The sequence below is a fragment of the Penicillium brevicompactum genome (assembly GCF_028827555.1).
Source record: "Penicillium brevicompactum strain IBT 35665 chromosome Unknown utg000009l_segment0_segment0, whole genome shotgun sequence".
In the NCBI taxonomy this organism is placed as follows: Eukaryota; Fungi; Ascomycota; class Eurotiomycetes; order Eurotiales; family Aspergillaceae; genus Penicillium; species Penicillium brevicompactum.
Genome location: NW_026623212.1, coordinates 319,948 through 334,827, shown reverse-complemented (window position 1 = coordinate 334,827; position 14,880 = coordinate 319,948). Strand labels below are relative to the sequence as shown.

At 49.5% G+C, this 14,880-nt stretch overlaps 6 protein-coding genes across 6 annotated transcripts; 1 reads left to right on the top strand and 5 right to left on the bottom strand.

The window, feature by feature from the left end:
• Window positions 1–861: 861 nt before the first annotated feature.
• N7506_011569 (NUDIX hydrolase) lies at window positions 862–1,412 on the bottom strand (the record flags this gene model as incomplete). Its single annotated transcript, XM_056960860.1, has 2 exons — window positions 862–1,289; window positions 1,364–1,412. 2 exons carry the CDS (start codon window positions 1,410–1,412, stop codon window positions 862–864), a joined length of 477 nt encoding a protein of 158 aa, XP_056805394.1.
• Window positions 1,413–2,370: 958 nt separating this feature from the next.
• N7506_011568 (arginyltransferase) lies at window positions 2,371–4,225 on the top strand (the record flags this gene model as incomplete). The annotated part of the gene is made up of 9 exons (XM_056960859.1): window positions 2,371–2,512; window positions 2,571–2,615; window positions 2,665–2,740; window positions 2,787–2,972; window positions 3,030–3,434; window positions 3,492–3,589; window positions 3,640–3,705; window positions 3,788–4,038; window positions 4,100–4,225. The coding sequence occupies 9 exons, from the start codon at window positions 2,371–2,373 to the stop codon at window positions 4,223–4,225; spliced, it is 1,395 nt and encodes a 464-aa protein (XP_056805393.1).
• Window positions 4,226–4,464: 239 nt separating this feature from the next.
• N7506_011567 (oxidoreductase) lies at window positions 4,465–5,796 on the bottom strand (the record flags this gene model as incomplete). Its single annotated transcript, XM_056960858.1, has 5 exons — window positions 4,465–4,685; window positions 4,761–4,848; window positions 4,899–5,287; window positions 5,354–5,449; window positions 5,514–5,796. The coding sequence occupies 5 exons, from the start codon at window positions 5,794–5,796 to the stop codon at window positions 4,465–4,467; spliced, it is 1,077 nt and encodes a 358-aa protein (XP_056805392.1).
• A 688-nt stretch (window positions 5,797–6,484) lies between these two features.
• On the bottom strand, window positions 6,485–7,361 carry N7506_011566 (uncharacterized protein; the record flags this gene model as incomplete). Its single annotated transcript, XM_056960857.1, has 5 exons — window positions 6,485–6,645; window positions 6,697–6,774; window positions 6,825–6,902; window positions 6,953–7,065; window positions 7,117–7,361. The coding sequence occupies 5 exons, from the start codon at window positions 7,359–7,361 to the stop codon at window positions 6,485–6,487; spliced, it is 675 nt and encodes a 224-aa protein (XP_056805391.1).
• Window positions 7,362–8,274: 913 nt separating this feature from the next.
• N7506_011565 (DUF4050 domain-containing protein) lies at window positions 8,275–9,429 on the bottom strand (the record flags this gene model as incomplete). Its single annotated transcript, XM_056960856.1, has 1 exon — window positions 8,275–9,429. One exon carries the CDS (start codon window positions 9,427–9,429, stop codon window positions 8,275–8,277), a length of 1,155 nt encoding a protein of 384 aa, XP_056805390.1.
• A 1,534-nt stretch (window positions 9,430–10,963) lies between these two features.
• Window positions 10,964–13,870, bottom strand: N7506_011564 (ATP-binding protein; the record flags this gene model as incomplete). The annotated part of the gene is made up of 1 exon (XM_056960855.1): window positions 10,964–13,870. The coding sequence occupies one exon, from the start codon at window positions 13,868–13,870 to the stop codon at window positions 10,964–10,966; it is 2,907 nt and encodes a 968-aa protein (XP_056805389.1).
• Between the last annotated feature and the right edge of the window lie 1,010 nt (window positions 13,871–14,880).

Genomic DNA, 14,880 nt, shown 5'->3' with positions numbered 1-14,880 from the left:
GCACAGAAGTGACGGAGCTGGTGAGTGGTGTTGTTGATGATGGGCGCGAAGTCAAGCAACTGAGGGTGGACAGCGCGGATTTGCTCCCTCGGAGGCATCTTGGCGCTTTACCTAATTGGGACACCAATCGGTATCGTGTTGCCAAAGTGCACTCAAATGCTCCATGTTCCATACTGAATACAATTACGATGAGAAATTGAACTACATTAATAATTGTGGTCTTGTTGCTTTTCTGCTCATCCTTGGAGAGCAGAATAAGTGGTTCAGATTGAGCAGAGAGGTCATAGACGCTGTAGCATCTAAAGAGCCAAAGTCTAGCACTAAGACAAAATTTCTTTGGGCTTAAATCTGGCAAGCAAGCCAAGCCAAGCTATGGATTCAGATAGAATAGTCCGATACCACGAAACAGCAAGGAATCTCCACTACAATGGTAGATAAACGTTCCAATGGTCTGTTTGCAACAAAAAGCGTCTATCAAGACGGGACAAAGATCAGAAACAGGTGCTCATACGCAAATGAGACAACGGGTAGCAGCAGCCCGTCGGAGCAATGCAAAACAGAGTAAAAGGTAGAAGCCAATTGTAGAAGCGACGAAGCCACCGTTTTTTGTAAGTCGGTCATGTCGAGTCATAATCAGGAAAAAGGGACTCTCTCAAGATTTAGTCATGCACAGAGAACTGCAACCCCAGAGATGAGAATGGAGGCAACCACTGGTGACTGGTTTCATCCGAAGGTGTGGCCTGTGTCCAGGTACCAGGCTGCCTGATCCAAGAGGTAGGTGTCGAGAAGGTGTAGTTAAGTTGAGATGGAGAGTGGTGCGAGAGAGTTGAGTTGTGCGAGAGAGTTGTGGTGCAATAGATGCTACCGCTTTAAGGAACTGCGATTCAACGCTTCCAGAAGTTCCGGTCGATTTGCGAGCGCCGTAGCGGCCTGCGCATAGGGGACCCATTGACGTTTCCGTTTGTGCATCTCGGGCCATTCGGTCTCTTCGCGTTCAACGGTCACTTCGAAAAATTGATATGAGGCCTTGGGCGCTTGCGCCGTTAAATGGCCGGTGGGTCTCATGTCTGGGATGAGACCGAGATCTCTGCTCACGGCGCACACCACGCCGGCCTCCTCCCAGGCTTCGCGGCATGCCGCCTGCTCGGCGGTTTTTTCATCCAACTCCCATCCTCCTTTAGGGAGCACCCAGCCTCCGGGGCCGGCTGACTGGATCATGAGGACTTTGGTCTTATCGGCGGAAATAGGGACAACGCCGGCGACCAGTCGCTCGCCTTTGGAACCGTAGCCTACCAGTTCGTTAGAGACATAGAGGTAAGGGGGGAAACGCGACGATCAGCCACGTGCCGAGAGGAAGACATACGTTGGTTTTTCCGCCCAACGCGGGCTTCCATGGATCGTATTTGAGCCATTTGAAGAGTGTGAGGCTGTCGAGATGGTCGGAGTAAGATATGGGAGTAAAAAGGAGCGGAGGCGACCAGGTCACGGAGGTCCAGAAAGATAGCTCCCTCGGAGGCTGTCAAATCCGGTAAGTTTGGGAAGATTCAGTGGAAAGGTAGGGCGGTCGGGGATGGAAATTTTCTTTTCCTAATGTCGAGACAAGATGGCAATCAGGTATTCCTCATTCCCGGGGGATTGGAATGGAAAGAAGTACAAATAGGCATGGTTTCAATGTAATATCTGAAGTAGTTGGAGAATGGAAAAAAAGGAAAGAGATGTGGGAATGGAGGGGCAGAACCGGCGGCGCAGTCCGGCTGTACGTCTTTTTTTTTCTCACTCCTTTTTTTCTGTTACAATTGTTACACTTGAGCTATTGAATGAGATTCTCTGTAGTTTCAGTGCTCTGTTCTTCATCGGTTTCTCAATTTCTTCAATTTTCTTTTCTTCTTTGATCCTATACATGGTCATGTGACTCTTCTCCTAAAACATCTAAAGTTGAATGAGAACCAAATTCTATAATTTGGGGATCTTCCATTTTAAAAAAAAAGGCACAGCCCTGGTTTCACTGACTTCGTGCCTATGACTCTTATATTCTGACTTTGTTCAAATCGGGATCGGGCTTGACCCTAAGAATGGCCGGGTTTGGTACCGAGTGGGAAATTCGGAGCGAGGGAGGCCGATCAGTATATGTGGCTGCTTAATATTCGATATATTATAGATCATGCAATACCTAGGTAGGTGTCCAGGTGTCTACAATAGGAATAGGAATTCATAAGAATCGAAGGCCAGGCCTGCTTCGTATACTCCCAGTACTCCGTACAGCAACATCATTTGCCCCTTGCCGTACACCGTACACCACCTTTACTCGTACGAGTATTGTGACCCCGCCACAACATCAACTTCGCATCCACTGAGGTATTTTGTCTCGCAATGCAGGTGGTTGACGCCGAACGCGCGCGCGAGCTCTCGCTCTTCCGGCCGCTAGGTAATGTTTCCACTCTCCCGCAGCGAGCCACTGAGATAGACCTCTGTTACCCCGTGGCGCTTCCACTGGTCCAGGGTCCTATGGGAGGTGCCTTGGCGGGGATATCAAGTCTGATCGTCCTACCCCTCAGGGCTAATGTGAACAGGTTACCAAAGAAACTCGTGTGGTTACTGCAAGTCCAAAGATGGCAGTGCGTGGACCCCCTCTGACTTCATTCTCATCACGTTGACACGTCGCAGGCGCATCGTACTACACCACTTCCACGTCCGTACACCCGGAACATTATGAAGACTTGATCAACAACGGCTGGCGACGGTAAGTATCTCGGTCCATATTGGCTGTCTACTCCTAATGCAATCAGCTCTGGTTCTCTCTATTACAAGCAGAACTTGCTCCAGTCATGTTGCCCCCATTACACATTGAGGTTGGAGGCGGCCGATTATCGGCCCCGCCGTGATCAACGTAAGGCAATCAACAAATGGAACAAATTCATTTTGGGCCCGGAGTATATGCGCAAAGCGGCCCGGCTCTGTCCGCAAACTCGCGCGTAAGCACTCATTCATTATTTGCTACGCCGTGTTGGATCTGCGCTGACGGCCCACAGAGAGAAAAAGCACCGCAAATGCAACTTTGACGTTCTGTCAGCGGTGCATGAAAGCGAGTACAGCAATATCAAACGGCCTATTGACCCTGCTACTAAACTCCCCATTGAACCGGCACATCGGTTCGAGGTCACCATCGAGGGTGACTCTGTGTCCCAGGCAAAGTTCCAGCTGTTCCTCAAGTATCAGACAGCCGTGCATAAAGAAGATGTCTCTAGTACAAAGCCTAAGGACTTCCAGCGCTTCTTATGCACCGGTATCAAGCGCTCTCCGAATCCATTGACAGATGCCAATGCCACCGAGAAGAAACTTGGTTCGTGGCATCAATGCTACCGCCTTGACGGTGAGCTTGTTGCTGTCGCCGTGTTAGACTTACTTCCCACCGGTGTCAGCTCTGTCTATGTCTTGTGAGTTCTGGTGGAAATCTTACACAAGATGCGATAAGCTGACATTGTGCATCCCAGCCATGATCCAGCCTACGAGCAATGGGAGTTCGGTAAGCTGAGCGCTATGCGTGAGATTGCCTTCTGCATTGAGAACCAATACAAGTACTACTACATGGGTAAGTCGGCATGGATCACACCCCATCGAACTATGTCTCATCAGATCTAGGTTACTACATCCACTCCTGTGTGAAGATGCGCTACAAGGCAAACTTCAGGCCACAGTACATTCTTGGTAAGTCTCATCCATTTCTAGCATAGTTTCCGATTTGCGCAATGATCGGCATGGTATCTAACCCTCTTTTCCCGCTGCATAGATCCCGAGTCCGGCGAGTGGGACCCGCTTGATGGCGAATTAACTGAGAAGCTCAATACTCGTTCTTATGTTTCGCTTTCACGGGACAGAACGAAGGATGCACTCCCCGTTCCGCCTCCTGATTTCAATGCTGATACCGAAGTCTCCCTCTTTGACATCGGTATGCCTGGTGCTCTGACGGTCGCTCAGGTGGAAGCATTAGACCTAGATCATTGGTTGCTGTTCTTTAGAAAGAACTTGGTTCACATGGAGGTAGGTCTCCTTTTCCCGTGGCTATTTCAGCAAGGCTTCATTGGTTGCTAACCTCAAACAGGATCTGGTGGGATGGGAGACCATGTCTATGACTGAGCCACAATCTATTAAGGGCATCATCGCTGAATTGGCTGCGGTATTGGGTCCTAAGATAATTCAAAACAGCGCTGTTGATCTGTTCGGCTGAGCTCATTTGTGTTTGAATGGAACCACTCATCCTGTCTCTTCCGGTGCGAATCTCAGAATTGCATCACATAGCGAGGCGTCTTCGAACCAGCATTATTTTACCAGTCTACAGACAACCAGCAACTTTTGGAAAGCAATTGCATTTGGTTCTTGAGTTGCCTGCAAATGCAGATTTATAGACTGCAGAGATTTCTAGTTCTAAACCAGCATCAAATCCAGCATGAACCAATCCACATGTCATTAAACGTCAATATCCAACGTCTTTCCAGTCTCGGAGCTCTGAATGGCGAGCTCGATAAGCCGAATAATGATGGCAGATTCAGAAGGATCTACAGGGACATTTCCCTCGCCGGCCAAGGCCTTGGCAAGCTTGTCATAGAAGTCGGTGTAAAGAGGCGCATCAACGGTAGGTACAGCCTCGCTCTCGAATGTGCCATCGGGCTGAGCTTGGGTCAATGTACCTGGACACAACCCGCAGTCAGTAAAGGTCGTTCAGTCCTACCTGGGCAGCTCGCAGAAAAAGAGACACCACTTACCAAATCGCTCAGATGGTTCGACCCCATATCCATCGTCTCCAGGCCGCTTACCAGCTTTGAGATGCTCCTCTTGTACATCAAAGTGATGCTACATCCATTAGTTCCTGGATTTTACAGCAGACCCAGAGGGAAACACACCTTGATATAAGTCCCTTGGGTACCCTTAACCCAAAATCGTAACTGTTTCTCCTGTGGGCTGACAACGGCCGCCTTGGCTGTAGCAAGGAATCCTTCGTAATGCATCAAAACAGTGAATGAGTCGTCACTACCGTTTATTCCATCTCGCTGATTGCCAAGGAACGCAGTAATGCGCTTCGGCAAACCGAACAGCTGCACGGTTTGATCGATAAGATGAGCACCGAGGTCGTAAATTGCGCCACCACCAGGCATTGCCTTGGTTCGCCATGCTGAGCCTGGAACTCCTGGCACGTGGCGCTCGAAACGGGTCTCATACTCTACAAGTCGTCCTAGAGACTTGTTTTTTAAGACTTGGGACAGAGTCAGGAAATCTGCGTCCCAACGGCGACCTAATTCTGCTTGTTAACGACTGTCTTCAAACAGATAATGTTTTAATAGAGTGGATGATCACTTACTTTGGTACACTGTGAGCAGACGGTTTTGCATTTTCGCAAGCTCAACGAGCTCTTGGGCCTCTTTGTACGTCGGCGTAAATGGTTTTTCGACGACAACTGGGAAAGTATAAGTATCAGTCGGCCCCAAACCTACAGCTCTGTGTTTGATTTTCCAGCCTACCGTGTTTTCCAGCATTCAGAGCCAATCTCGCCAGCTCAAGATGAGAATCTGGCGCGGTGGTCACAACCACGACATCCACTCCCGGGTCCGCGATTAGCTGTTCTGTGCTGCGAAAGCTTTTGATGCCAGGCCAGTCTTTCTCAGCATCATCGTTGGCTTTTGGTGTTCTCTGTACAACAGCGTAGAGACTGAGGCCCTTTGCAGCTCTGATGAAGGGGATCTGGTAGATCTTGGCACTTAGGCCATAGCCGATAATGCCAACGTTGAAGATTTGAGATGCCATAATTTGTGTGATGAGATGAATGTATAATACCAAACGGCTTCAAATGTGAGGTAAATAATGCTCTTTAAATAGTATTTGACTGGCCGCAAGATGTATTTGCCGGGTGTCAGCTCCCTCACCTTTGTGGCTTGGGGCTAACTTCCTGTGTTATGTCTGGATAATCCTCATAAGAACCTCTGTCGGCTACCCAACTTTAGCTCAGGGTTTATGCAGCATTTTTTCCCCGCAATTGCTCCAAGATATGGGGTGGATGGTGTCGGGTAATTTCTTATGCGCGTACTGGGTTGGGAGCTTTCTCGGTTTTGGCTCCGCAGCTCGTGAATTGTAACTATCTCGGGCAGGGAATGACGTGCTCCCAATGGTAATATAGGGTACTGACAGGACTGTGTTTTGTAAGCTTCATTTCAATTGCATAAGCCCTTGGAAGTAGATTCCGGACATAAAGTGTTGCTCAGGTGTCCATGTGAAGCTATGGCGGGTAAGATTTCTCCAGGATACGAGGTGTCTTCATTTGTAGCGATGGGAGTTGTGTTCAGAGCTCTGTTTGTTCCAACTCTTGATTGAAAAGAGTACAAAGGATCTCAAGGTTTGCTCGGCGGATTTCTCATAATTAAACAGTGGATTGATTGCCTGGGACCTGCACAGAAGCTCTTTTTCGTCTATGATAGTATACAGTATCCGACCTAATTTACAGGTCGTAAGTGTGAGACTGGATCTTGATGGAAGAAACAGTCCAGGTCTTTCCATTGTCGGAGGTCTTGAGGCCGGAGGAAGTGGCCTCGTTGATAGCAAGGGTGTCTCCGAAAGAAGAGTCGGCGGCGTTCAAGATGACGGTAGTGTCGAGGTATTCTATGGTAATTAGTATTGGTTTTCCCTCCGAACTTGTTGACGTAGACTCACCGTGAGCGGCAGCAGTGCCCTTGCATGCCTCAGCCTGGCATTCGACGGCGGTACCATAACCCTGAGCATGGCCGGAGGCTAGAAGCGCTTGTTAGTTGAAGGTCTCGGTCAGGACGTGCAGAACTCACTGGTTGAAAGAGTGGAAACAACCTCTCCGTTGATGGAGACGGTCTGGTCGAACTTGCTGGTGTCATCGTTGTACTTGTCTACCAAAACAATCAGCTTGTGTTGTTGCGTTGGGCGGACGGGGACGTACAGTGCATGTTGATCTCATCGCCGGCATTAGCGGGGACCTGCTTTCCACCCAACTGTTCGCCCTGGAGGGTACTAGCCCAGGTGCACCACTGTCCAGATGTGGCACCACAGTTTCTGTAAGAGTCAGGCCCGTGTTCTATATATTGTTGGTGTTCATACACTCACGCTGAGGGGTCAGAGAAAGAGACGGCAAGGGCTTGGATCAAGTCGCCGGCGCTTGTTCCCATGCCGGGCCACAGGGCAAGACGATCTTGCTGGGGGCTCGGGGCCTCGGGGAGAACGAGAGTAGTGTTTGCTTCACGGATCCATGACGAAGTAGGGCCGAGAGAGAAGTATGGGCCGAATCCAATGGTCTCAGCGTTGACGAGACCGAGCACGGCGAGGACAGCGAGGCTTCTAAAGGTAGACATAATGGAATATGGGTGTGGTGGGTGAGGTCTTAGCTGGGTACAACTGGGTGTAGCGGCTTTATATTGCGAAGAGAAACATATTAAGGGTCTGCGAAACGGTAGTGCCTGTGCAGTTAAAGGGGAAACATAGACCGGATCATCCCACTCCTCCAATCTATGATTTCTCCGTTTCATGTACAATTCGGAGGTGGGTTCAAGAAATGGGAAATGTCGCTGTTGTCTGTTTCAAATAAGCTCATTTGAAACAGACTAACTTTGTTGGTCGTTGGAATCCGAGAAATGGGGATTAGTACCACATGCTAGTTCCAGTCTGTTACATACGACCTGAAGATGCAGCTTTAAGGGTATTCATGGGATCCCGAGGTCCTCAATGCGGCATCTCCAAGGTTGGGACGGATATCTTCAGATGTCACTTGAAGCATATGGATTGACAAAAATAAAATAAAATAAAAAAGATGTGCATCATCCGTGAATCGAACACGGGCCTCGTCGATGGCAACGACGAATTCTACCACTAGACCAATGATGCTGGAGAAGCCGGCGAATCTGGTCGCCAATTGGTTGCTTATATTTGGTGGGTCTGATTTTGGTTCTTGAACCTCAAAGCAGGTGGATACTGAGTTCTTATATGGTCTACATGTCTTACACTGAAGTAAAGACTCAGTGCACATTGTCTACAAGGCAAGTGGTTCTCATGTGCTATAAACTCAAGACATCGCATCATATTTCTTCGTTCTGCGTGAATGAAACGTAAATCGACATGTTCAGATTATGAACAAGAAAACACAACGGGCGAAACCACCAGATAGACGCCAAAGTCATGACCAAGTTAAATAAACAGAACTTTCTGATCCACCCTGACCAGGATCAGATCCATGCAAATTATTCATAGGATGAAAACACCAGACCCCCCTTAAGCACCATTCCCAGCATCCTGACTTTGTGATCCACGACGATGGAACGGGTGTCCAAAGTGAAAGACCTTTTTCACGGCATTGGTAATGCTGTTCTTGCGTCTACCAGTGGGCGCTTCTTGGCGCTCCTCGGGTTTCTTGGGCACTGTTGCAGTGTCTCCAAGGACAATTGATGTGACTGCAGGCTTGGGTGGCCATTGCCCATCGGACTTCCAGCCCTGAACCATGGCCTTGGTCAAATGGGCCAGGTTGACGGGCATCGTCGGTGTCATCCCTTGAACGACAACCTTTGTATAGATAGAGGGGTAGATTGAAGGCATGATAGTTGCGCGCACCGGATTGGAGTCTGAAATGAACGGCGGTGCCACAGGTACAAGCGGCTCATCAAGCTCTTCATTTTCCTTTTCTTCTTCCGTTTGATCCTCCACGGCGGGGAAGCTTGTCAGGCCGGCTGATGCATCCGGCTCTGTGATGTTGGTTTCCGACGATGCTTTCCCCTTGGTCTCTCCATCCGGCGCTGTGGATTGCCCTTCCTCTTGGTCTCCTTGCTGGCCGGAAGTCAAGTCCGCTCGATGCGAGAGCTCTTCACTCTTCTCTCGATCCACAATCGCAAGCGATGTCTCCGTTCGGGTAGCGAGATCAGAGACACTGCCCTTCCCAGAACCAGTCAAGGTTGTGGACTGCGAGGTTGCCGAAGAGACTCCAGTTGCAACATCCAAGCCGTCTGACTGATCCGTTGTATCCGTTTGCGCGCCCGCCATTGCGCGCTTTTCCTCCTCAGTCCGGATCTGCCGCCGAGTCTTTGCGCCAGACCATGCGTTGCGCCTGGCCATCCACACCCGCAGTCCCTCGTTCCATGCCATCTCGTCATCCATCTGCCGGCGGCGTTTGCGGCGGCGCTCGATATCGGTTTGCTGACCAGCAGTTGTCACGGGCTCATCCTCACTGTCTGAAGTCTGCGGCTCGAGTTCGGAGGTCGAACTGTCGAATTCGCGGACTCGCCATTCGCACACTTCGCGATTGTGGCAAAGGCTTCCGTCGGCGGAGGAGGCGGAAGGAACGCCGGTCTCGAAGTCCCAGTCATTGCGGACGACTTCCTTGACAAAGGTTTTGGCTTCACGAACCGAGGCGTCCCGAGACCCGGTGGCCATCATTGTTGCGATGAATGTGGGGATGAATTTCTGTTCGAAAAGTGGGGGGGAACTCGAAGGTTTTTCCCTGCACTATTGCAGATCCGCTTTTCGTTCAAACCCTCTCTTCATTAATGCACTTGAATGCGAAGAAAATCCAACAGAAATCCAACAGAAATAGAAAAGGTCGAAAGCGAAGTGGCGGATGATCGGGCGAAAATGTCATGAGGCACGTGCTCCCAAGTGCGGAGATGAGCTTTGCCTTGCGTTGTCCCTACTCGGCTCTCTTTGCAACCTTGATTGCAGCTCTTTTGCAGATCTAATTTGCCAATTTTTGTTCAAATTGGAGTGATCAAGCTGTTTTTCTCTGTTTGTATGACAGAAGTTTCTCCAATTCAGCTATTCGGTGTCCATGAGTCCATGGCTGTGCCCACGAATGGGCTAACCGGGCTAAATGAAGCGATTGAGCAAAAGCACTGCAAAATCAAGCAGCCAATGGATTAGCTGACTTTCGAGCCGTATAGCCGTCGGCACTCAAAGGCCGCTTCTTATGGCTTACTTCTCACACGATGCTCACGCTCACTCGGATTTAGGCGCAATGCTACTCCGCACAGACAGTCGCTATCAATCAGCCTGTACGAGATTATATACCAGCTAAATTGTCTAAAAATTTTCATAATATCGAGCCATGAGCTCACATGATATTGTCAGTTTTTCACGTTAGGGAGCATACCAAACTGAATAAATTCGTTACTATGACATCAAGGGCTTTACTTTGCTGCGTACAGGTAGCGGATCGGCCGCGGGGTGATGCAAACCCACGACCGAATGAGACATTTTGCATACAGGAACACATCAGAAATCAAGTTTTGAACCCTGATAGTACATGTATTATGTAGCTAAAGCTCTGTCGACGGGAATCCTGACGCAATGCCAAGTGGCCATCCATATCCCTGTCGATATCATACGACCTGGGGACCACTGACCGAATTGAATTCAGGCGGGATGCTGCATGATTACTCAAAGTCAATGCCCCTTGCAAACCTTGGAAGCAGCCATTGTATTTACTGAAGCAACTATATAACCTTGGAAGGTCCTGGCGGGCGGGCGGCTTCGAGGCTTGGAGAACAGCAGATTGGAACATTATATACCTTTGAATCTTGAAAAATTACTACACCCCAAAGTTCATGTGTCTGCTCCCGAAGTCGTGGGCAGCTTTTCCAGCATTCTGCCAGATATCAGATACCCCTGGGCAATGATACAATGTAGGTACCTGCTCTTTGACGATGTCCACGGGTGTGACAAGAACCTTGGAAAGCTCTATTTTTATTCAAACATAACCTTGGAATAACTTCAGTATTGGTACTACTCCCGAGGTCTGAACTTAGCACCAGGCTCTAAGGCCCCTGAACCCACGACCCTGTAACAAGTAGTAAGTGGTATATACATTTGGACTAATGGTACAGGTCTATCACTGCTAAAAGTACATGGGAAATCAATCCCGTTTCAGAATCCAAGCCCTGAAATACAAGTCAAGAACGGTCCAATAAGCTTGGAATTATGTTCGAACACGCGCGGTCTCAGTAGCGGCCTCGCCGCTGGGAGCAGGGATGAATCCCCAGCCAGGAGTCTTCTCCCGACGACCCTTCCGATCACCGAACTGCTCATCGAACTTGCGAATTGCTGTCAGTGAAGACATATCTTCACTGATCGAAGCTGAAATTTCTTCCATTCCGCGTTCGAAATGTGTGCGAGTGAGGATACGTCGCTCCGGGTAGCTGTACGGCTCATCGCCTGTGTGCTTAGCGGCGGCCGCGTTCTCCTCACGGACGCAAGCAAGTGCAGCTGCCACGGCCAAGTTCTTGAGGTCAGAGCCGGAGTAAAGAGGTGTGCGGCGGGCCAGGTCGGCGAGGTCGACTGAGTCCTCAAGCTGTTCCTCTTTCAAATGAATCTTCAATACGGCGTGGCGGTCTTCCTCGGTTGGTAGGTCGACTAAAAGACGGCGGGGGAGTCGGCGGAGGACGGCGTCGTCAAGGTCGAAGGGTCGATTTGTGGCAACCATGATGAAAGCTGAAAGGTCGTTCATTCCATCCCACTCACGCAAGAATTGGTTGATCAACTCGCGATGGGAGTTACGACTGGCTGCTCCTGTGCGCGAGCAGAAAATGGCGTCTGCCTCGTCGATGAAGACGATGCAGGGGCTGAGTTTCTTCGCCAGTGAGAAGATTGCTCTCACGTTCTTCTCGCCCTCGCCGACGTACATATCGTACACTTCAGACCCACTGACCTCAAGGACGGTTGCTCCGCTCTCGCGGGCCACGGCCTTCGCCAGTAAAGTTTTACCCGTACCTGGGGGACCGTAGAGGAGAAGACCTGGAATCTTGTCTGTAGCAAGGACACCATACGTGAACGCCTCAGGTCGGATGAGTGAGAGGGATGTCAGGGTCTTGAGGGCGTCGATGGTCTCTGGAGGCACGTGCACATCGTTGAATGTGGTTCGAATGCTCTTCGCGTCAACCACGCCATTGAGGAGCTTCTTCTCATGCGTGTTGCAAGTCTTGCGCAGAGATGCCAGCAACTGCTCTCGACTTTGCTGTCGACTGTTCTCTCGACTCTGCCCTGCAGCTGACTCTTTTTGTTCGGAAATCTTCTGCTTGATCCATTCATGGGTAACTGTGTCGTTTTTGTTCATGAGACCAAGGGCTCTTTGTATGTGTTCTAACCCAAAGGACTCGTTGGCCTCCAGACAGCCGAGTGCAAGGGTGGCAGTCCAATGGACGTGGTTGTATGACCAGAAAGAATCCTCAATTCCAGATGACTTGATCGTTGAAGGCTCAAGGGGCCAAGCACGGTCGGTAAGTATGTTATCCTTCACGGGCGAAGTCTGTTCGTTTAATCGGTAACGAAGCATACTCTGTAGGTGGCGGATATTGACGTCCATAGTGCGTTTCTTGCGATCCTCTACGAAGACCTTCTCGGCAATTCCAGAGCTCATGGCGGGCGTGAGAAGTAATGTTTTCGAGAATTGGTTATCATCAAGGAAATTCCGTGGAAGCCAGGGCACGGGATGTACTTCGCCAGAACTTGTCCCGACCACCAGAATCTTAGACCCTGCTGCTCTTCGTCCTTGGATGACCTTGTGCAAGAGTGAGATGAATCTGGAACCATCCCGTGTACCTTGAATCTCAAAGTAGTCCTCTATGTGTATAATGACTTCCCGAGATAGGGGGGCTTTGTCGGAGTCCGCATCGGGGGATTCTGTCGATTCACTGGGGGTTTTTTTTGGCCGGGCCGATGATTCGATGAGCCCATTCATTAATTCAATCCATCGATTTTCAGTGCGGTTGCCTTGTGAAGCACCGGCATCTGGGTCCGCATCTGTTTGCCTGTTCATAGGTCCACCTAAAAGACCCTTCAATCCAAGGAAGTTGGAAATTGGGATGTCGCCTGACTCTTTGGCGCTTTCTATTGCGAGGAATCGGGGAGTCATTGGGCCACGAATTCCCCGGGGACCAACTTCCTCGAAATCTTCCTCATCATCTAACTCCTGTTCTTCAACTTCGTGGTTGGAAGGAACATCGGATCGGTACACATCATAGCCGAGTGATCGAATCGGTGAAGTCACACCTGAGTCTGCATGATCCTGTTCGCTGAAAAGTTGCGCGATATCTTGAGCGTTGAGAGTTACCAAGTCGGTGCTAAGCTCGTGGGCAAGTTTCTTCACAACAGCGTCGAGAAACGAGATGCCATCCTTTCCAGGATACTTTAGTACTAAGTGTGACTTCTTCACCGAAGGCTCTTGAGCAAACTTTGCCGGTGGAAGATGTAGGCCTGCTTTGACGGAGGCGCGCAGCTCTTGCCATGTCTCCTCCGCAACCAAGTACCGATTCTCTGACGGTGTATCTTCGGGGACAGAGGGATCGGGATCGCCCCCGGAGGCCATCTTTTGACTTGTAGATTGTTCCAAATCTGGCTGAGGTCCTGACTTGATGATCTTGACCCGCTGTGTTGATTGCGCAAGGGAACTCTCATGCTGATCACGAGCCACCGTATTGCGCTTGTGAAACCAAGTCGGCACAGTTGTCGCTGCCTGAGGTGATTGCTGAGATGATTTCCTATTTCTCATCGCTCTGCGCGCGGCCGAGCCGTATGATTTCGTGATCGAGTTCGCGGAGTCGGAGGATGGATCTGAGTCCGGGGGAGCATTGGGGAAGCCATTACTGGGAATGCCAGGGAAACCAGGGATTCCAAAAGGGAAACCAGTCTGAGGTTTTAAGAATTTGTCCTCCGAGGAATTTTCTGGCGTGGCAGAATCGACATCATTCGGATCTTCTGTTGACGAGAGCCGCGTTCGTGATAGATGGAAACGCCTTGATGGCGCAACGAAGGGTGCGGAGTAGCGACGGCGAGCCACAATTCGACAAGGGCGTATAACCAGCCGAGTCTTTGAGATTGAAGAATACATCCGCAACAGCAAAAACGTCACCGCAAGCTATTGATAATGTTGTGAGTACACGACGTGTGACTGGGCTTCTATCGGCCACAGAAATCTGTGTTTATGTAATACTTCCAATCGCAGGAAGTGCAGTCAGATTTTGCGGCCACCTGGGCACATTGACACTTGGACCGATCCAATGCGTGCTGCACTGATAATCGGGGCAACGAAACAGTCGTGGAATTTGAAAAGACGAGAAAATTGATGAAAATGAACTTTGCTGGTTTATTGCCACGTTAAGAAAATTGTCTTTGAAAAGCCCAGGAAATCCATAGGTTCTCTGGGTAGCATTTCCAACATTAACTTATATCAAATGCTGGTACGGAATAACTGAGATGAAAACATTAGAATCAAATGTCAACCTAGGAGGTGGCTTTAGAGACACTGGAGGCTTTTGGTGCAAACCTCTAGGTGCATTTAGGTTGGCATCGGCGACAGTTGAGGCTCAACATGAAAGGTATATCAAGCTCGTGTGATGTAGGTTTACAACTATGTACTTTTTACAGGAAAGATTCCAAGGTTTGTTTGAAGAAGAATTTGATTCAATGATAGACTGTCCCATAAATAACCGAACAACACAAGTGTAATGGCGAAATGATCATCAGAAGGAAGGCAACGGAAATCTCTACACGGTTTTGCGCATTAAGAACAGGTCTGTGAGTTTACATCCGAAAATTTTTCATCACTTGATCATGTAGCCATTACACCATGCGAGTCCATGGTGAGTTGTAGTCGGATGTGTCTTGTATGGTTGGATATGCTAGACTGAGAGCAACGTTAGCAGAAGCTCGGTACAAGACATGAGTGAAAATGAATTGTGATGAGAGTTCTCAGCAAGATATACTGGCAAGTAGCAGACCGACCGGGAAGGAAGGTCCGATATTGTCTCCGCATTGTCGATTTGGAGGGTAAAGAAGTAAAGGTTTTTGTCATCCTTGAACGGATAGGAAGGGCAGAAGAGGGTTGGGAAAGGACTCAAG